The sequence below is a fragment of the Aquarana catesbeiana genome, linkage group LG02 (genome assembly GCF_042186555.1).
Source record: "Aquarana catesbeiana isolate 2022-GZ linkage group LG02, ASM4218655v1, whole genome shotgun sequence".
NCBI classification, from domain to species: domain Eukaryota; kingdom Metazoa; phylum Chordata; class Amphibia; order Anura; family Ranidae; genus Aquarana; species Aquarana catesbeiana.
In genome coordinates, this window is record NC_133325.1 from 683,949,811 (window position 1) to 683,972,846 (window position 23,036).

Genomic DNA, 23,036 nt, shown 5'->3' on the forward strand with positions numbered 1-23,036 from the left:
TTGCTATGTGGCACTGCGCTACTTTAACTGACAATTGCGTGGTCATGCAGCTCTGTACCCAAATTAAGTTTATATCATTTTTTTCACACAAATAGAGCTTTCTTTTGGTGGTATTTGATCACCTCTGGGTTTTTTATTATACAAAAGAAAAAAGATAGACAACTAAAAAAATATTAACATACAGTGCTGTGAAAAAGTATTTGCCCCCTTCCTGAATTTTTTTTTTCTTTTGCATATTTCTTACACTTAAATGATTCAGATCATCAAACAAATTTTAATATTACACAAAGATAACCCGAGTAAATCCAAGATTCCATTTTTTTATTTATTATTTCATTTATTAAGGGAAAAAAGCTGTTCAAACCTGCCTGGCCCTATGTGAAAAAGTAATTGCCCCCTCCCACGCTAAATCATGAATGAACTGTGATTAACCACAATTTTTTGGAAAGCTGAGTTAAATTTCACTTGCCACGCCCAGGCCTGATTACTGCCAGACCTGTTGAATCAAGAAATCACATATATAAAAGCTGTCTGACAAAGTGAAGCACGCTAACAGATCACAGAAAACCACACACCATGCCACAATCTAAAAAAAATTCAAGAACAGATTAGAAACAAAGTAATGTACATGTATCAGTCTAGGAAGGGTTTCAAAGCCATTTCTAAGGCTTTTGAACACCAGTGAACCACGAGGAGAGCCATTATCCACAGATGGGGATAACTTGGAACAGTGGTGAACCTTCCCAGGAGTGGCCAGCCTACAAAAATTACTCCAAGAGCATGACAATGACTGATCCAGGAGGTCATAAAAGAACCCAGAACATCATCTAAAGAACTGCAGGCCTCACTTGCCTCAGATAAGATCAGTGTTCACGATTCAACAATAAGAGACTGGGCAAAAATGGCCCAAGGCCAAAGCCACTGCTTACCAAAAAGAAAACACAAAGGCTCATCTCACATTTACCAAAAAACATTGTGATTATCCCCAAGACTTTTAGGCAAATATTCTGTGGACTGATGAGACAAAAAAATTAACTTTTTGGAAGGTGTGCGTCCCGTTACATCCGGCATAAAACGAATATAGCATTTCATAACAAGAACATCATACCAACAGTCAGACATGGTGGTGGTAGCGTGATGGTCTGGGGCTGCTTTGCAGCTTCAGGACCTGGACGACTTACCATAATTGATGGAACCATGAATTCTGAGCTCTACCAGAAAATCTTAAAGGAGAATGTCCGGCCACAAAAGCAAGTCCACCTCCAAATGGTTAAAACAAAGCAAAATGTAGGTTTTGGAGTGGCCTAGTCAAAGCCCGGACTTAAATCCAATTGAGATGCTGTATTATGACCTTACACAGGTCATTCATGCTGGAAAACCCTCCAATGTGGATGAATTAAAACAATTCTGCAAAGAAGAGTGGGCCAAAATTGTTCCACAGCAATGTGAAAGACTCATTGCCAGTTATTGCAAATGCTTGATTGCAGTTGTTGCTGCCAAGGGTGGCACAACCAGTTATTAGGTTTAGGGTTTAGGTTTTAGATGATTCAGATGATTTATTGAAATGTATACAGGGGGACTGGTGCTTGTAACTCCCCCCACTGCCGCACCGATCACCCCTGACTGCCCAGGTATCGGATCAAGCATCGGAGTACAAGTACTTGGGCAAATGCTCGGTATCAGAAATAAGAAATAAGAACTAGTATCGGTATTGGGACAACCCTAGTGACCATAAATGTTTACATGATTTTTTAGAATAGTGCAGGTGCAATAACGTATATTCACAATTTTCTCTATGAGTGCAATGATAAACTCATTAACTTTTTAGATATAACATAGGAAGGTGATGTAGCTACAGGCATTGTTTATACTAAAACTTTTCATAAACCATAAGCTGAAAATTCTACACTACACCTACTCCAAGTTCAAAATAAAATACTTGACAGCTTGTATCTTATGAAGGTAGTGGCTAATTAAGACCAACTTTCTTTTGGCATACAGAGAAAGATTTTTCAAAAGTGTGTTCTAATAGTGGCACATCATGGGCCAATTTGAGTACACATTCTAGACAGGTACATGAATTTGGACCCCCAGTGAGCCACTTTTAGAATGCATACAAGACACGTTCTCAAAATCCGTGTGCAGCAGTCTTTTTTAAAATCCAGGGAATATAGGTAAATTAAAACAGAATAGTAACAATTGTGTCTCGTTTGTAGCTTCTTACTCAGAAGAATATCAAAATATTTTTAAAATTAAGAACTTTCCTCAAATTTCTCAAATAAGCAATTGTACGATGTGCTACACAAGGGGTGTCACTCTTCTCGCTGGAAAGTCCCCACACTGGGTTATTTGTTATCTCTCAGTCACTATGTACCTTATGATGATAGTAAATGTGAAAACTGGTTATCAACAATTGGTTCATACCGCTATGGATTTGTTACTTGCAGATATTACAAAACACATAAAAGTAAAGAGGTTGAGTCTTTGACAACTGGGGAAAAGTTTCCAATTAGACATTATTCATATTAACTGCAACGTCAGTAATATTGTATATGTTTGTAGCACCCTCCTAGATAGGTGCTAGGTTAGGTAAGTGTAATGCCCCGTACACACGGTCGGACTTTGTTCGGACATTCCGACAACAAAATCCTAGGATTTTTTCTGACGGATGTTGGCTCAAACTTGTCTTGCATACACACGGTCACACAAAGTTGTCGGGAAAATCCGATCATTCTGAACGTGGTGACGTAAAACATGTACGTCGGGATTATAAACAGGGCAGTGGCCAATAGCTTTCATCTCTTTATTTATTCTGAGCATGCGTGGCACTTTGTCCGTTGGATTTGTGTACACACGATCGGAATTTCCGACAACGGATTTTGTTGTCGGAAAATTTTATTTCCTGCTCTCAAACTTTGTGTGTCGGAAAATCCGATGGAAAATGTGTGATGGAGCCTACACACGGTCGGAATTTCCGACAACAAGGTCCTATCACACATTTTCCGTCGGAAAATCGGACGGCTCGCAGCAGGGGTCAGGGACAAATCAGGGCTGAATTTTTGCCTGAATTGGGCCCTGAAACAGAGCCAAAGATGCACAGGATTACTGTGCATCCGGTCCGCAGCCGAAACGGAGATATGTGAACCGGCTCCATAGAGAGACAGTCACAATCTCCTGCCATACAAATTGGATGCATTCAATTCGCACTTGTGTGAACCCAGCCTTAGTGTTTGTTTTTGATAGGTAATTTTAGTTGCCACACTGTAGTCAGTGTGGCTGTAGTGTTGGTCCTTGGCTTTGAGCAGGTATATCTGAATGATGCCTGTAGTTACAGATATCATTCAGATATTGCCGGTTTCAGCCGGCGAATCTCTACACCATAGGAACGATCATAGCGGCCGTTCCGCCGCTTGATCGTTCCTATGGGAGGCGAGAGGGGATGTCCCCCCCCTCCTGCCGCCCTCCGGTGCCTGCTCCGACTCACTGTTACGATCGGTGAGGCGGAGAGTAGATCCGCCGGCGCCGGATGTAGATCATAGAGATTTCCGGCGGACCAGATGGTCCCCGAAGTCTCTATGATCGTCGGAGGCCGGGCGCGATGTTATGACATCACGCCCGGCCTCTCCATTCAAAAAAAACGGCGCCGCTTCGGCTTGGAAGCGGCGATCGTTTTATTTATTTTTTTTTATTTCAGGCTTCCCAGCCTAGTGGTGAGATATGGGGTCTTATTGACCCCATATCTCACTATTAAGAGGACCTGTCATGTCATATTGCTATTACAAGGGATGTTTACATTCCTTGTAATAGGAATAAAAGTGATCATTTTTTTTTTTTTTTTTCAAAAAAGTGTCAAAATAAAAAAAAAAATATAATTAACAATAAAAAAAAAAAAAAAATTTTTAAAGCGCCGCTGTCCTGTGTGCTCACACGCAGAAGCGAACGCATACGTAAGTCCCGCCCACATATGAAAACGGTGTTCAAACCATACATGTGAGGTATCGCCGCGAACGTTGGAGCGAGAGCAATAATTTTGGCCCTAGACCTCCACGAGCGTGTGCAATTTTGAAGCGTGACATGTTAGGTATCTATTTACTCGGCGTAACTTCATCTTTCACAAAATGCAAAAACATTGGGCTAACTTTACTGTTTTGTTTTTTTTTTAAACACAAAACAGTTTTTTTCCCAAAAAAAACGCATTTGAAAAATTCCTGCGCAAATACTGTGTGAGATAAAACGTTGCAACAACCGCCATTGTATTCTCTAGGGTCTTTGCTAAAAAAACATATATAATGTTTGGGGGTTCTATGTAATTTTCTAGCAAAAAAATGATGATTTTTACATGTAGGAGCAAAGTGTCAGAATTGGCCCGGTATTGAAGTGGTTAAGATAAAAGCATAGTCTGCCTCACTGTACTCAATGAGCTACAATAGTTTAGTCAGGCCCGATCTATGTGTTCTGCTGCTGCTAGTCTGTCTGATAGCTCACTCTTTATCCAGGCAACTTGAGACATTTCTGGATGATAGGTGTGGAGCTACAGTGCCTTGAAAAAGTATTCATACCCCTTGAAATTTTCCACATTTTGTCATGTTCCAACCAAAGACGTAAATGTGTTTTATTTGGATTCTGTGTGATAGACCAACACAAAGTGGCACATAATTGTGAAATTGGAAGGAAAAATGATAAATGTGACACCGGAGCGGGGAAGAAAGCTTATAAGCGGAAGTTCCACTTTTGGGTGATACTTCCGCTTATAACACACAGGTGTGAGAGCACGATCCCTAAAGCTGATACACAGACCAGAGAGGTAAGAAGACAGTCATAGCATGAACATTACTGCAGATTCATGACATTAGGTTTCTGTGTTAAATGGTTTTAGTGGTTTATGTTAGTTTTTAGACTTTATTCTTGCTTATGTATCTTTTTCTGCTACTCTTTTTTTTCTTGCTTGATATTTGTGATTATTTTTAAGTGGTGTACATTTTTATCCTGCCCATTATTTTCTGGACAGGTACATATTTATTGTAAGTACTGCAGATCCCAGCATGAAGCTATGACAAAGGTCAGATTGGCTGAAACATGCCAGCTCCCCTGCAGGGCTATCTTTTAGCCTTATGTACTTAATAAACTTTCTGTTCATTTTGTTTGTTTTATTCTGGAACTTCACCATGATGCAGATGTTTTATTGGGGATGTTATTTGGTGGGCAGAGCCAGTGAGCTGCATTTTTTGTTTTAACACAGATTGGGAGCCCAACAACATAGCTGGTGTTCAACTTTAAAAATGTAATGTGTATTTCTAGCAAATTATCTTTTTAATGTCAGATAGTGTAGGGAATGGTTGAAACCATTCTTAGGCTTTTTTTTGCTATCCTTGTCTTGTTACGGTGATCTCCTTTCATATCCTGTCCCAGAGAAACACAAGAAGTATAAGCAAATCCCTACACAGTGTGACCAGAACAGGTTTAAGTGACAATTAAAAAAAATATTCTTATAGATCTGTAAATAATTATTTATGGCTGTGAAAAAATCTGCACTTTACTTACCATCTCCCCAGCCCTCAGAGACACCAGCCAATTCATAATGCTTTTTCCTTAGGTCTCCCAGCTTTTCTCTCTCCTTTTGCAGCTGGCTCTCTAATTCAAGAACACGCACCTGATATACATAGAAACTGTATTTACTTCACAGTGATAATTCATGACTCAGAGGACAATAGTATGTTTTTTATTGTAAGGCAGATAGCACTGTGTAAAGTGTAGTAACTCCCAGCAACCAAACCAAGTCCTTATTTATGTAACCTATGAATAAGAACACTGAAACCGGAGTGCTTGTTCTGAATAAATGTACACCAATAGACTAACCACCAAGAACTCAAAGAGAATAAACAGTATAGTGTTTTTAGCATAATATATTTGTTTCATTTCTTTTAAATGCAGTAAATATGAAATATTTCATACATATGTTTAATATTTCCTATTGCTGACAGCAGGTGGTAGGAACATTAAAAACCTTTTAAAGGTTCAGAAGACACCTGTATAGCAGAGAGATTAGATGCCACACACATGGACACAAGGGCCTTCTAAGGTAGCCCATACACGAGTCAGTTTCTTTCCTTCAACCAACGAGTTAAAGGAAGAAAAACTGACTTGATTCCCTTATCCATACACTCAGTGTAGGTGAAGGAATCCTCCCCACTGTGCTATTGTATTTTGATAGCAGGGGGAGACTTTCCTGCTGTCAGAATACAGCAAAAATCCAACAGGGCAGTTGTACAGAAGTCAATCAACAGATCAACTTCTGTCCAACCTCCCTGCCCATACATGAATTGAAACTTGGCCTGTCGCTGCTGAACCAAATTTAGATCTATGATTAGTCAGCTTAAGCATGCAGACAATTCTACACTTTCTTTTTAGATAGAAAATGGATGTACTCATAATTACATATTTATTAGTGAATAAATATTTTTTTGTGCAGAATAAAAATAATATAAACATCAGTTGTTAAAAAAATTACCAAAAACATTATAATTTCCCTTTACTGTAATGTTAAATATTGTAATATTATTTTTAAGTATTAGCAATAGTAATATGGACATTACCTGGGTATCCATCTCTTGCCGCTTAATTTGAGTTAGCGTTAAGGTAGAGAAGTCCATTGTTTCTGTAAAACCAACAAGAAACAAATAATTAAGTGAAACATAGAATTCTTTTAATCCTCAGGTAATGATGTAATTGTTTGAATTATTTGCTTAGACTTACAGTGCCTTGAAAACGTATTCATATCCCTTGAAATTTTCCACATTTTGCCATGATACAACCAAAACATAAATGTATGTTATTGGGATTTTATGCGATAGACCAACCCAAAGTGGCACATAATTGTTAAGTGGAAGGATAATGATAAATGGTTTTCAAATTTTTTTTTACAAATAAATATCTAAAAAGTGTGGCGTGCATTTGTATTCAGGCCCCTTTACTCTGATACTCCTAACTAAAATCTAGTGGAACCAATTGCCTTCAGAAGTCAACTAATTAGTAATTAGAGTCCACCTGTGTGTATTTTAATATCAGTATAAATACAGCTGTTCTGTGAAGCCCTCATTAGTTTGTTAGAGAACCTTAGTGGACAAACAGCACTATGAAGGCCAAGGAACACACCAGACAGGTCAGGGATAAGGTTGTGGAGAAGTTTAAAGCAGGGTTAGGTTATTAAAAAAATCCCAAGCTTTGAACATCTCACGGAGCACCGTTCAATCCATCATCCAAAAATGGAAAGAGTATGGCACAACTGCAAACCTACCAAGAAATGGCCGTCCACCTAAACTGACAGGCCCGGCAAGGAGAGCATTAGTCAGAGAAGAAGCCAAGAGGCCCATGGTAACTCTGGAGGAGCTGCAGAGATCCACAGATCAGGTGGGAGAATCTGTCCACAGGACAACTATTAGTCGTGCACTCCACAAATCTGGCCTTTATAGAAGAGTGGCAAAAAGAAAGCCATTGTTGAAAGAAAGCCATAAGAACTCCCATTTGCAGTTTGCGAGAAGCCATGTGGGGGACAGAGCAAACACGTGGAAGAAGGTGCTCTGTTCAGATGAGACAAAAATGTAACTTTTTGGCCTAAAAGCAAAACACTATGGGGTTGATTTACTAAAGGCAAATTGACTGTGCACTTTGCAAAGTGCAGTTGCACTCTACAGGAGCAGTTGCGCTAGAGCTTAGTAAATGAGCAGAAGCTCTGCTGACTTCCATCATCCAATCACGTGCAAGCAAACATGCTGTTTTTTAATTTTCCTTTGCATGTGATTGGGTGTTCTTTGCAAAGTGAAGCTTTTCCTCATTTACAAAGCTCTGGAGCAACTGCACTTTGCAAAGTGCACAGTCTAGTTGTCTTTAGTAAATCAACCCCCATGTGTGGCGGAAAATTAACACTGCACATCACCCTGAACACACCATCCCCACCGTGAAACATGGTGTTGGCAGCATCATGTTGTGGGGATGCTTTTCTTCAGCAGGAACAGGGAAGCTGGTCATAGTTGACAGAAAGATGAATGGAGATAAATACAGGGCAATCTTAGAAGAAAACCGGTTGGAGTCTGCAAAAGACTTGAGACTGGGGCTGAGGTTCACCTTCCAGCAGGACAATGACCCCAAACATTCAGCCAGAGCTATAATGGAATGTTTTCAATCAAAGCATATTTATGTGTTAGAATGGCCCAGTCAAAGTCCAGACCTAAATCCAATTGAGAATCTGTGACAAGACTTGAAAATTGCTGTTCACAGATGTTCTCCATCCAATCTGACAGAGCTTGAGCTATTTTGCAAAGAAGAATGGGCAAAACGTTCACTCTCTAGATGTGCAAAGCTGGTAGAGACATCCCCAAAAGACTTGCATCTGTAATTGCAGCGAAAGGTAGTTCTACAAAGTATTGGCTCAGGGGGGCTGAATACAAATGCACGCCACACTTTTGACATATTTATTTGTAAAAATTTATGAAAACCATTTATCATTTTCCTTCCACTTCGCAATTATGTGCCACTTTGTGTTGGTCTATCACATAAAATCCCAATAAAATACATTAACGTTTTTGGTTATAACATGATAACATGTGTAAAATTCCAAGGGGTATGGATACTTTTTCAAGGCACGGTATTAGAATAAAATGTTTTAGAAGGATTTCTACACCAATATTTTCTACAGTCATCATTCATTCTTCAATCAATATAATGGATACATGTATACAATTCAGAACAGCTGTGGCCCCCAGGGAGACATTAGGTTAGGTGCATGGGGCCTGGTGACTGTGTGGGGGCCCTGCCTGGGGAACAAAATGTTTTTTTTTCTTTCAGTTCTGAGGTAGTAGTGCAAGGAATAAATTTCCAGATCCAAGTGACTCAGCTTCACTTATAGCCGCATATTTTCCTGCAGCTGCAACCTGCCACAAAGTTTACATTCTGTGGCTGAAATCTTCATCACGACTGCTGCAATTGCACTGGGAGCCTTCAAAGACTTTTATGGGGCTGTCTTCAGAGACTGGAGGTACTTATAAAAGTAAGTGGCTGGAGGAGAGGTTTGATTTACAAAAAGGAGCTAGCCAAAGTGAGTAAAGGTACACTGGCCATTAAATCCCGTATAGTATATTTGTTTTTGAACTGTGATCGGAGGAGGAATACAAATGAAATTGATTTGGATTTATTTTGTAGCCAATATCTGAATGCTTTGTTATGGCCATTGTCAACAACAATAGAATAGCTATAAGTCACAAAGTACACCCAGTTATGTCTGGTATCTGTCTAAGTGCTTGGTTGGCCTTATTTCAACCCTGCCGGTTGACACTCCTAATGGGCACATTACCAAAAGAACATTCTACTTACCTACTTCATCAATCTGGGATTTGACTGATTTTGTGGAAGCCACCACACCAGCAGCGTTGTGATTTACCACTTTTGAGGCTTGCATCAATTTGGTCAGGTTAGTGCTGTTCTTCTCCGCTTTTACCTACAAAGAGCAGTTGTGTGACAACAATTCTATTATGAGGTCTAATCAAAATGGGAACAAAATGGGAACAATGTAGTACAACAGTAGATTTTTCAAAGGTTTTTTAAGAAATGACAGTCTTTAATGGTGCTTTGTTCCAATGCAGAATAATGTCACATCTTTATTTATGACAGTTGGAAACTGAATGGGAAACTCTTGGCTGCTTGGGATTGGCTGCTGTCAGGCACCACAAAATTATTTGCCCAGATGCTTTGCTTAAAATGTATGCATTTTGTTACTTCTCCAAAAAATACAATCTTGATGACCATAGTTTAAGTGTGGCATCACAGCCACACATAAACTCCTGCCACCCCCATTTAGACATTTCGTCAATCTGGACGTGCAAAGACATGACCACACTGCTCCTGAGATGCAATTGTTACTCAGGTGCAGTAGGACATGTACCTGTCCATGGGGAAGTTACTGGTGGCTCCCCTCACTGTGCTAATCAGAAGTCCTTACACAAAAATAATGGGTTACATTATACTGAGCTACCAGATACCCCAAGATGAGGCAGTCTGGGTCACATTGTACTTTGTGGGTGTCGACACAGCTTCAAATGTAACAAAGAAAACTGATGTGTTCACTTTACCCAATAGGATAACCACAGATCCATAACCCAAAATCTAGGCACATTATTATGCAAATATTGACCACAACTTCTGTAATTATTTGGCTGCCCTCCTGCACCCTTCTATTGGCTAGTGAAGCTACCCATCATCTTTGTGGCCATGAAGAAAGCATGGTAGATGGACCAAATATTATTTACAGATGTAACAATGACTGTGTTATGAAATTCCTTATTCTCCACACAGAGACTGAGCATAGGAGTTGATTTACTAAAGGTAAATAGGCTATTCCCTTTGCAAGGGAATATTCATCAGAGCTTAACGAATATGTTCAAATTTCACTTTGTGAAGAATACTCACTAATGTGGATTAAAAATCTGAATTTTTGATTGGTCAACGGAAGTCAGCAGAGCTTCACCTCATTTACCAAGCTCTGGGGCTAATTCCCTTGCAAAGGTCATTATTTAGGTCATTCCTTTGCCAAGTGAACAGTCTTTTTGCCTTTAGTAAATCAACCTCATTTAGTCTCCTCGTTTAGATTGTAAGCTCCATGAGCAGGGCCCCCCTATTCCTTCTATATTTAACTGTATTGTAATTGTAATGTCCCCCCTCAACATTTTAAAGCACAGCATAAACTGTTGGCACTATACAAATCATGTATAATAATAATATCGCTTTTCACGTTACATTTACTGATATAAAAGAACACAACACACTGAAAGTATTTCTCTAAGCATGTCAAGGTTAGCTAATAACAACTGCCTTGCATCATCCAAAGTGCATGTTCTTATTAAGCCATACCTTGGAAGCTGCTACAAGCTGGGCTGTGCTAGCTGCAATTTCATGAGAACATACAATAATGTCTTCAAATTTTCCCTGCCCTTGGACAACAAGGTCCGCAGCATCCCTGGAAAACATTACAAAAAACAAAAGAACAGTAAATCACTCAAGATAAAGTATAACTTTATGTCAGAAAAAAGTAATGAATACATACACGAGTCTAGACTACATCTACATATTTCATATTTACTATCAGAATCTATGATAACAATCAATTTACACTAGCAGTCTGCCATACACGTCAAATCACCCAAGCTGACACGCACACACGAACATTTTAAAGTAATAAGGCAAACTTAAAGCTAGAAGCTCAGAGGAGCTGGATGTCTCTGAAACTCACCTAAAGGCTAAACAGTAAAGCTAACCTTTCTCTGTCTTAACTATAATAAAAGACATGCAAGACTTGGAAATCCAACTTTGTCTATCCAAATACAGCCAACATTGACAAAAAGTCAAGCCGATTATGCAAGGAGCATTCTGTTTCATAGAAAGTTTTACAGTGTCTGTACATTTACCGATGCCTCAGGGGAGTTATGTATTAATACCTCTTATGTTTCTACTGCTTTAGTTATGTATGCTATCTTTAACAGTCCATCAATTCACATGTGCCAAGAAGGTAATTCTATAATTCAGTTTGTTAATGATGCACCTTGAAAGCACCTGGATTTGTACCATGACCTTATTCAAATGTAACTAGCTTATGGTAAGCTGAACTTAAGGGAGGGTATATCATGTTAGACGAGACACATACAATATGTAACCAATATGCCCCACAGGGTGGTGTCAGCACTTGTTTGCAATTACCCCAGAACCACATTTCCTATTAAAGACAAAGAGGTGAGAAGGTAAGTGGGCTCCTATTGGTCCATCACACTGCAGTCTATGATCTGGGTACAGGCCATTTATACAGTACTATAATTAATTTCCGGGGCCACACAAACCAGTGCTTTGAGATGACACTAAACATTTTTTATCAAAAGACATGGCTGCAGCCAAGGCAACTGTATGTGAGTATTTTTCCACAATTCTCTGTTCTGGTAAAGATAGAGATTGTGTTTTGTTCCCATATGTTAGTAAACTCATTCACAATATAGTCAAACTTCCAAATGTGCCTCTTGTGGTGTTGTGTAAGTACTTGCCAATTATATTACTATAATCTCCCTTTTCCTACCCACCCTACGTCCCTTTAACTGAGCTCATGTGCCCATGATGGGGGTCAAAGTTTTGCCTAGTCGAGTGACCACTGCGATTGGCTATCTCAGTGAGCGTGCTTTTAGCAAAGAACCCTATTTCTGCCCACGTAACGCACATGTGCAGTGGCAAGGAGTGTGGACTTTAACATCTACAGCTGCTCCTAGATCTCGCCCCCCATGTGAATGAGTGTGATGATGATAATGAGGTGAATGAGTGTGGGGTACATTGCACCCCTATCCACTGAGCCCAAAAAAACAAGGGTTGTGACAAGTCCTGTATTAAAAAATACAAATGTCCCCTGATGTAGATCCAATGTCAATCATGATGGTCGTCGCCGCCGCCAACCCGAGAAAAAAAGGTGATAAAGTTATATGTTGAAAGTGGGGAGATTTATTTGATTATACAGCTTGAGCCGCAGTGGCTGAGCTGTTTTATGTGTTCTAAAGTTTAAATTTTAATATTTTTTAAAGCCAATAATATTTTTCCAATCAAAGGTGTAGATGTGTTTTATTGTGTTTAAATTCTGCTGACTGCTATTCCATGAGGCATCAATGCAGTAGTTTATACTTTAGCAGGCATGGTAGGCGCATAGACATCCTAAAGGCATGTTATTTAGGTCATAAAGGTCTATTGGTCCTCTGTTTTATGGTTTCTGGCTTAAAACCCGACACTACAAAGCAACCATTATGATTTCCTAAGAAGGGAACTGTCCCATCTTTCTATATACTGATGTTGGTCTGCTCATTACTAAAATATACTTACACCATAACAGTGGCTCCCCACCCCACAGCCTTGGAAGCAGAAATCAGCCCCTCTGTCCACCGTGAGTTTCTGGCATAGAACTCTTTTGGAGATGCTGCTCCCTAAAAATAATTAGCACACAATAAAGGCTTTGCAAATAAATGCAAAGAAAAAGCTGAATTTCTCTGATTGTGTGATGTGCTTGAATAGGAAGTCACACAAAGGACAAGGACATACTGACCCCTCCACTCTCCACAATCTCTTTCTGAAGATCCTTTGAGGCCAGAATCAAAGCCTGAATTCCCTGCATGAGATCCGTACATGACCCCAGAATCCTGCAAAACAAAGTCACACATGTGAAGAACTCTTATTTCATAACATAGGCTTTAGACTCATTTTATTTCTTGGATATAGAGTGTTTGAACAAAGAAGTAGCTTACTGTTCATTGACTTGTAATTTTAGTCCAGTGTCATCTGTTCGAGACTTCTTCAGCATTTCCTGAGGGGAAAAAATTATTATCCTGTCACACAAAGTATCTTCAAAGAACAATCTATTGCTTTTATCGGTGTCTGAATCAGACAAGCATTTTTATTTTAACTGGTATTTTGTGTGTCGCTGGGTGCTTTTGCGACCATCCACACGATAGGATTTTCCGATGGAAAATGTGTGATAGGACCCTGTTGTCAGAAATTTCGACCGTGTGTGGGCTCCATCACACATTTTCCATAGGAATTTCCGACACACAAAGTTTGAGAGCTTGCTATAAAATTTTCCGACAATAAAATCCGTTGTCGGAAATTCCGATTGTGTGTACACAAATCCGACGCACAAAGTGCCACGCATGCTCAGAATAAATTAAGAGACGAAAGCTATTGGCTACTGCCCCGTTTATAGTCTCGATGTACGTGTTTTACGTCACCGCTTTCAGAACAATCGGATTTTGCGACAACTTTGTGTGACCGTGTGTATGCAAGACAAGTTTGAGCCAACATCCGTCGGAAAAAATCCTAGGATTTTGTTGTCGGAATGTCTGATCAATGTCCGACCGTGTATACAGGGCATTATGGTGGCATTATGGTGGCCATATACGCTTCCATAAATGATTGATTCCTTTTCTGATCAATATCTTCCAATAGAAATAATTGATCTACTGTATAGTCAACAACCCATTCAATCGATATGCTACACGGGGGGGGAGTGAATTTTGATCAATAGTGATGATACAATTGTAACTTATGATCATATATTATTGATTGTAATTCTATTCTCATCATGTAATCTCATGATCAGATCTATCAAAACAAGACTGTATTCATGAACAAAGTATCTCAGTGCCGCCAACAGATGCCGATAATATTCCACCCTGGCCGATCGAATCAGTTTGATGAAATTCAATTGGAAATTGAGTCTAAATCTAAATAAGTCTAAATTGAAATGAAAGGTATGGCTATTCGACTGTTTGCAGATTTGATTGTTTTGACAGAATTGTGCATCAATCAGATAAAAAAACAAAACAATTGAAGCGTACAGTATGTAGCCACCAATAGGGCCATATCACATTAGCTATCTTGTTGCCAGCAACAAGATAGCTAGTGTGACATGACTCTAATGCCCTGTACACAAAGTCGGACACTGATCGGACATTCCGACAACAAAATCCATGGATTTTTTCCGACGGATGTTGGCTCAAACTTGTCTTGCATACACACGGTCGGAAAATCCGATCGTTCTGAACGTGGTGACGTAAAACACGTACGTTGGGACTATAAACGGGGTAGTAGCCAATAGCTTTCGTCTCTTAATTTATTCTGAGAATGCGTGGCACTTTGTGCGTCAGATTTGTGTACACACGATCGGAATTTCCGACAATTTCCGACGGATTTTGTTGTCGGAAAATTTTATAGCAAGCTCTCAAACTTTGTGTGTCGCAAATTCCGATGGAATATGTGTGATGAAGCCCACGCACGGTCGGAATTTCCGACAACAAGGTCCTATCACACATTTTCCGTCGGAAAATCCGACCGTGTGTACAGGGCATTAGGATATCCTCCTGCACATTCCAAATGTCTCAAATGATTTAAGGGTTTAGGTACTTGAGTGAAGGTATGCAATTAGTCAATGATTTTGGGGTCTGGTTTGGAAACATATTAAACAGATTACATGACATAGAGTGGACATGATGCTGTGGAACATGAGTCAAAAAGGAAAAGTCCTGTGAGAGGCCCAGATAATCCCAGCACGTTTCCCCTCTTTGTGGGAGTCATTGGTCAAACTCCATTTCTGTTTGAACTGCTCTGCAGTACCTGAAGTGAATCGATAGGCACAGATGAAATCAGTGGTCTGCAGATGGAGATGGAGCAGATAGGGATAAACGTGGTACTGACAGAAGACAGTGTGGCATCTAAAGAGGAAAAATCTGCAGGTGCATAATTGGTCTCCAGCTATTTCCACCTACTAAAAATATACCATATAGCTGATTGTGTATAGTGCATGGTTGTCATCAGTTTAAAAATTTTCTTTATTCACCATGATGATAGTAAGAATATGCTGAAACCACATTTTTTTTTACTATGTAATACTAATAAAAACAGTGTTTACCTCAATCCTGGCAGCAGCTGTTTCTACAGCTGCTGCTGTGGCTGCCATCTCTTTCTCCACTAGGTCACCCAACTCCTCCTCTTTGATATCAAGTGATGGAGGACACAACTCCTGAAAGACAAACATCCAAATTATTGTTACAGGATATACTATATGTCTACCAATGTTATGATGGCGTAAAGGCAAACTTCACTTTTAGGAAGCAAGGAAAAATGTAAATATATAACTATACCGGCCACCCTCACAGTAGTGCGTTTTGTACAATACCATTGCTGATTTCACTGTCATACTGAAAAAGCTGACATTCCTAAGCTGCACAGTCTGTGTGTCATTGGAACAGGCATTTTGCACAGTAATGTGAAACTGGGTTGTGTGAGGGATGGCGTCAGTGAAGTCCTTGGGGAAGTCCTGGATAGAAAATGAAAATTTTACACTCCCCGAGTTCCCCTGATATTACTGATTAGCACTGAAAATGTAAATTGATCCTTTTCGTCAGGACTCAATAAAAGCCTGTGGTATAGCCAAGAGGAATATTTGTGGAAATGTTAAAATTAGTGTGAAATATAATTACAACTGGGATTTATAGTTCTTGGCACAGAAGTTCTAACCAAAGTAGGTCATATCACTAGAGGTCCCTTCTGTACAGTAATTACACCTGATTATTAATGACTGTGTAAATACTACAGTTAATCAAACATTCTTATCCCCGTGCGACACGGCCGCTGGGAATGGATGTGATTAAAACTCCTTGTGAAATACTTTAAAGCAGAGCTGCTGTTAGAGAAAATTTTTTTTTTTTTCAAAATAAAATTAAAAAAGGGATTATGCTCTGAACCAAAAGAAACTTTCCTATTTACATGTCTCATTTCAAATGATGACAAAATTGTCAAATTTCCGAAGACAAATTTGATGCAACCCCTTGTATGCTGTGTACAGGTATTCCCTCACATAACTCGAATCACGGTTTAGTACTGCTTGTTTGTTAGGAAAAAGCCCAGTAATCAAAAATAGAACATTCTGTACAATGGAGAACAATACATTTCCGGCCTATTATGAAACATTTCTTTCTCCAGTTTATCTTCTGTCATCCCTATCACATACATCTATAAATGTCACATACATCTATAAATGTCACATACATCAATAAATGTCACATACATCTATAAATGTCACATACATCTATAAATGTTGAGGGAAGTTCTTGCAATACAGTATACAGTGGGGCAAAAAAGTATTTAGTCAGCCACCAATTGTGCAAGTTCTCCCACTTAAAAAGATGAGAGAGGCCTGTAATTGTCATCATAGGTATACCTCAACTATGAGAGACAAAATATGGAAACAAATCCAGACAATCACATTGTCTGATTTTTGAAAGAATTTATTTGCAAATTATGGTGGAAAATAAGTATTTGGTCACCTACAAACAAGCAAGATGTCTGGCTCTCACAGACCTGTATCTTCTTCTTTAAGAGGCCCCTCTGTCCTCCACTCATTACCTGTATTAATGTCACCTGTTTGAACTTGTTATCAGTATAAAAGACACCTGTCCACAACCTCAAACAGTCACACTCCAAACTCCACTATGGTGAAGACCAAAGAGCAGTCGAAGGACACCAGAAACAAAAGTGCAGACCTGCACCAGGCTGGGAAGACTGAATCTGCAAAAGGCAAGCAGCTTGGTGTGAAGAAATCAACTGTGGGAGCAATAATTAGAAAATGGAAGACATACAAGACCACTGATAATCTCCCTCGATCTGGGGCTCCACGCAAGATCTCACCCCGTGGGGTCAACGATCACAAGAACGGTAAGCAAAAATCCTAGAACCACACGGGGGGACCTAGTGAATGTCCTGCAGAGAGCTGGGACCAACGTAACAAAGGCTACCATCAGTAACACTACGCCGCCAGGGACTCAGATCCTGCAGTGCCGGACGTGTCCCCTTGCTTAAGCCAGTACATGTCCGGGCCCGTCTGGGGTTTGCTAGACAGCATTTGGATGATCCAGAAGAGGATTGGGAGAATGTCATATGGTCAGATGAAACCAAAGTAGAACTGTTTGGTAGAAACAGAACTCGTCGTGTTTGGAGGAGAGAGAATGCTGAGTTGCAACCAAAGAACACCATACCTACTGTGAAGCATGGGGATGGCAACATCATGCTTTGGGGCTGTTTCTCTGCAAAGGGAACAGGACGACTGATCCGTGTACATGAAAGAATGAATGGGGCCATGTATCGTGAGATTTTGAGTGCAAACCTCCTCCCAACAGCAAGGGCATTGAAGATGAAACGTGGCTGGGTCTTTTAGCATGACAATGATCCCAAAGACACCACCCAGGCAACGAAGGAGTGGCTTCGTAAGAAGCATTTCAAGGTCCTGGAGTGACCTAGCCAGTCTCCAGATCTCAACCCCATAGAAAACCTTTGGCGGGAGTTGAAAGTCCGTGTTGCCCAGCGACAGCCCCAAAACATCACTGCTCTAGAGGAGATCTGCATGGAGGAAAGGGCCACCATACCAGCAACAGTGAGTGACAACCTTGTGAAGACTTACAGAAAACGTTTGACCTCTGTCATTGCCAACAAAGGATATATAACAAAGTATTGAGATGAACTTTTGATATTGACAAAATACTTATTTTCCACCATAATTTGCAAATAAATTCTTTCAAAAATCAGACAATGTGATTGTCTGGATTTGTTTCCACATTTTGTCTCTCATAGTTGAGGTATACCTATGATGACAATTACAGGCCTCTCTCATCTTTTTAAGTGGGAGAACTTGCACAATTGGTGGCTGACTAAATACTTTTTTGCCCCACTGTATATACACTCTCCAGCCACTTTATTAAGTACATCTGTTCAATTGCTTGGTAACACAAATTGCTAATCAGCCAATCACATGGCAGCAACTCAATGCATTTAGGCATCTAGACATGGCGAAGATGACTTGCTAAAGTTCAATCGCAGCATCAGAATGGGGAAGAAAGGGGATTTAAGTGACTTTGAACGTGGCATGGTTGTTGGTGCCAGATGGACTGGTCTGAGTATTTCAAAAACTGCTGATCTACTTGGATTTTCATGCACAACCATCTCTAGGGTTTACAGAGAATTGTCCAAAAAAGAGAAAATATCCGGTGAGAATGGGCAGACTGGTTTGAGATGATAATAAAAGCAACATTAACTCAAATAACCACTCGTTACAACCAAGGTATTCAGAACACCATCCCTGAACGCACAAAACATTGAACCTTGAACCAGATGGGCTACAATAGAAGACCACACCAGGTACCACTCCTGTCACCTAAGAACAGGAAACTGAGGCTACAATTCGCACAGGCTCACCAAAATTGGACAATAGAAGATTGGAAAAAAGTTGCCTGGTCTGATGAGTCTCAATTTCAGTGGCGAAATTCAGATGGCAGGGTCAGAATTTGGCGTAAACAACATGAAAGCATGGATTCACCCTGCCTTGTATCAACGGTTCTGGCTGGTGGTGGTGTAATGGTGTGGGGTATAATTTCTTGGCATACTTTGGGCCCCTTAGTACCAGTTGAGCATTGTTTAAACACCACGGCCTACCTGAGTGTTGTTGCTGACCTTGTCCATCCCTTTATGACTACAGTGTACCCATCTTCTGATGGCTACTTCCAGCAGGATAACGCACCATGTCACAATGCTCAAATCATCTCAAACTGGTTTCTTAAACATGACAATGAGGTCACTGTACTCCAGTGGCCTCCACAGTCACCAGATCTCAATCCAATACAGCACCTTTGGGATGTGGTGGAACGGGAGATTCGAATCATGGATGTTCAGCCGACAAATCTGCAGCAACTGCGTGATGCTATCATGTCAATATGGATCAAATGTTTCTAACACCTTGTTGAATCTATGCCACAAAGAATTAAAGGGGTAGTAAAGCCTCCTTTTTATTTTTACCTACAGGTAAGCCTATGATAAAGCTTAACTGTAGGTAAAATGAATATCTCCTAAATGTCCACCATTTAGGAGATATTCACCCTGCATGCAGCCAGTGACCTCACTGGCACATGCGCTCTGAAGGTCCGGCATACCTTACTGGAACTTCATGCTTCATGCCGGAACCGAGAACTTCTGCATGGGAGTGATCATCGCAGCTCCAGCCAATCACACAGCCAGACCGTGCAAACCCGGAAGAAAGACCAGTTGAAGATGTCAGTCATCTCAGTGGTGACATTGTTCCCCGGGAGGGCTTCGTTCTAAAGTAAGTGTTTTTTTTTTACCAGCCGTGGTTTACAACCACTTTAACCAATTACAGACCGCCGCACGACTATATACGTCCTGATTTTGAAGAGGAATATCTCGGTAATGGCAGCAGCTGCTGCCACAACCCAGGTATCCGTCTCTTCAGGTGGCGGTTTGGTTAACGATAATGGTGGTCTCTGTGTCTCTGTGAATCGCCACAAGATCATCGTTATTGGTGGCGGGAGAGGGCCTCCCCCCCCTCCCGCCGCTCTCCCGCGCCCTCTGCCACTTACCGGAGCTGTTGGCAGCGGCGGAGCCGATCGGACCTGTCCGTGGCTGGGTATGTAGACAAGTGAGGCCTAGATGGCCCCCACCTGTCTCCTGTCTGAGATGTGAGGTCTTTTTGACCCCAGATCTCATATTTAAGAGGACCTGTCATGCTTTCTTATATTACAAGGGATGTTTACATTCCTTGTAATAGGAATAAAAGTGACCCAAGTTATTTTTTAAAAAAAAACAGTGAAAAAATAAATACGTCCCGAGGAGCTCGCGCGCTGAAGCGAACGCATACGTCAGTAGCACCCGCATATGAAGACGGTGGTCAAACCACACATGTGAGGTATCGCCGCAATTGTTAGAGCGAGAGTAATAATTATAGCCCTAGATCTCCTCTGTAACTTAAAACATGCAACTTGTAGAATTTTTTAAACGTTGCCTATGGAAATTTTTAAGGGTAAAAGTTTGACGACATTCCACAAGCGGGCGCAATATTGAAGCGTGACATGTTGGGTATCAATTTACTCGGTGTAACATTATCTTTCACAATATGAAACAAAAATTGGGCTAACTTTACTGTTGTCTTATTTTTTTATTCAAAAAAGTGACTTTTTTCCAAAAAAAATGAGCTTGTAAGACCGCTGCGCAAATACGGTGTGACAAAAAGTATTGCAATGACCGCCATTTTATTCTCTAGGGTGTTAGAAAAATAAATGTATAATGTCTGGGGGTTCTAAGTAATTTTATAGCAAAAAAACATGTTTTTAACTTGTAAACACCGAGTCTGAAAAAGAGGCCCGGTCTTAAAGTTCTGAAGGTAAAAGGGGGTCCAACACACACACACATATACTGTATACATAAAAACATACACATTTATAGGTGGTGGGACCAAGCTGAACTTTTACAATTGGAGGTTTGCACACACTTTTAATTGCTTATATATCTAGATCTTCCAGTCATTTTGTAATACTGTATTAACTAAAAGTAATCTCTGCTTATGGATTTTTTTTACCATATGCTTAGTTTGAATTGCCCAGGTTCCAAAGAGGTTCATATTAAAAAAATAAGTTGTCACACCAAAATTGCACTTTCATCTCTCCAGAATGTATTGGAAATGTTTTGCTTACATTTGCAAACTACCTATGGCACTGTCAATCACTATATTGTCTAAAGGCACTAAGACTTGGGCTGATTAAAACAAAAAAAAACTGAAAATAAGCACAAAAGTGAAGTTGTTGGTCATACTACCCAATCCAATCTCTCGTTTGTTGTCTCTATAAAGTGAAGCCCTAAATGGAAAGAAAGCATGCAAAATAATGAAGGGCCGGGCATGACAAGTGTGGAGCGGTGAGACAACAAGGGGTTAATGGGAAAGGGAAGTAAAGGGGAGGAGGCAGAAAAATGAACTAAGGGGGTGGAGTGCTATAAAAGAAGGAGGCGGGGACTTCCAGGAGCAGTGGGGGAGAAACAGAAGAGAGGAGAAAGTTGTGACACACACTGCAGCAGCATGGCAGATATAGATTTAATCCTAGCGTGCTTGCGGACGGCGGCGTCGACGAGGGGGCCCGAATGGCTACAAGCCCAGGTAGCTACCCTTATCCAGGATGAAGCGGGGGCGTCGGCTGTGGGAGGTGAGGTGACACCACGTGCTAGGAGGTCCCGGCCGCCTGAGCACTTTTCTCCAGGCCCTTCCAGCAGAGCTCAGCGCCCCACTAGGAGCCCGTTAGCGGATCCGTCGGCACCCCCGGCAAAACGAGCGGCAGCCGCGGCCACCGAGGGGACTGGGCAGAATCCTCGCCATCGGCGGAGCTTAGGGGGTGGGGCTACGGGCCATAATGGTGCCCGCGTCTTGCCGTCCAGGACTGAGACCAGAGGTAATGCAATCCCCCCCCTCTTCACAGGGCTCTGTCGGGGGAGATTCAGTGGAGGAGGAGCGGTGCCACGGCTGTGGGGCAGCTACCAATCGCTGCTGGCAGTCCGCCGGCGCAAGACAGAAGGAGGGATGCAGGAGCAGACAGAGGGAGACGAGCAGGGCCTAGCAGAGGAGCCACGAGTACAGGCCTGTGCGGTGCAGCATCTGAAGGGAGACACACGGAGAGGGGGCGAGCGGCAACAAGGACGGAACCCATGGCCTCCAGGCCTGCTTCGCCTGGGGGGCTGGTCACAGCGATGCTCCCAGCCACGGAGGTACGGTCGGAAGGGGAGCTGTCGAGCTCGGAAGAAGAGGAGCTAGGGTCGCCAACTGTCCAGGATTCACCCGGACAGTTCGAGTTTGGAATCACGCGTCCAGGTTTCAGACTGCCTGAGACCCATACACAATATTCAGACCAGACTATGACTTCCCAGCAGGGTTGCTGGCTGCAGTTGTCTAAGCTGAGAGTGTCTGTTACACTCTCCTTCACACTGCCCAAAGCCAGCACTAACAATCCCCGCACATACAGAGGAGAGAGGGCCGATCTGCACCTCTTCCCCCCACCCCTACCCCTCTGTGTCTGCCCACACTCCAATCCCCAGCGCTGTGCCTCAGAAAAGGGAAGTTGGGGCCGGAAATTTGAAGTCCAGCAGCCTCAGATACATCTGGATGAGAGGCGCTGACTGCCAAGGGGTGAGTGAGCTCACCATCCATCCCTGTCTGTGACTGAAGTCTCCCCCTTCTCTCTCCTGCCTCTGAGTGGGTACACTATGGTAATTCAGGGTTCTCAGAGCACCCCTTACATCAGAGTTCCCCTTTACACCAGAGGCCACAGTGTTCCCCCTCACAACAGAGTCCTCTCCGTACATCAGAGTGTTCAGTGCCCCCCCCCCCTTAGATCAGGGTTACCAGAGCATCCCTTAGAGTCCCCAAAGTTCTCCCTTACATCAGAGTCTGCAGAGTCCCCCCTTACAGTAAAGGGGAACTCTGCGAGTTCAAATGTAAAAGAGGAACTCTATGGACTCTGATGTAAAAGGGGAACTCTTGTTATTAACTTCATAGGATTAGAAATGGTAGTTAATAGCAAAATATATCTATAGTTTATACAATAAAAAAATTTATTGCTGTGCGCTGCTTAAGTGTTCAGGTTTAACTT

At 41.4% G+C, this 23,036-nt stretch overlaps 1 protein-coding gene across 2 annotated transcripts in view; it reads right to left on the reverse strand.

Moving 5' to 3' along the window:
• HIP1 (huntingtin interacting protein 1) overlaps positions 1 to 23,036 on the reverse strand; it is a 224,296-nt gene that overhangs the window by 15,131 nt on the left and 186,129 nt on the right. For both annotated transcript variants that reach the window (XM_073616751.1, XM_073616750.1), the window contains exons 22-29: positions 15,473 to 15,583; positions 13,314 to 13,372; positions 13,115 to 13,208; positions 12,895 to 12,995; positions 10,900 to 11,005; positions 9,367 to 9,490; positions 6,594 to 6,655; positions 5,542 to 5,650 (exon numbers count right to left, since the gene is read on the reverse strand). In XM_073616751.1, coding sequence (XP_073472852.1) covers positions 5,542 to 5,650; positions 6,594 to 6,655; positions 9,367 to 9,490; positions 10,900 to 11,005; positions 12,895 to 12,995; positions 13,115 to 13,208; positions 13,314 to 13,372; positions 15,473 to 15,583 — 766 coding nt within the window. The remainder of the gene's footprint in view (positions 1 to 5,541; positions 5,651 to 6,593; positions 6,656 to 9,366; positions 9,491 to 10,899; positions 11,006 to 12,894; positions 12,996 to 13,114; positions 13,209 to 13,313; positions 13,373 to 15,472; positions 15,584 to 23,036) is intronic.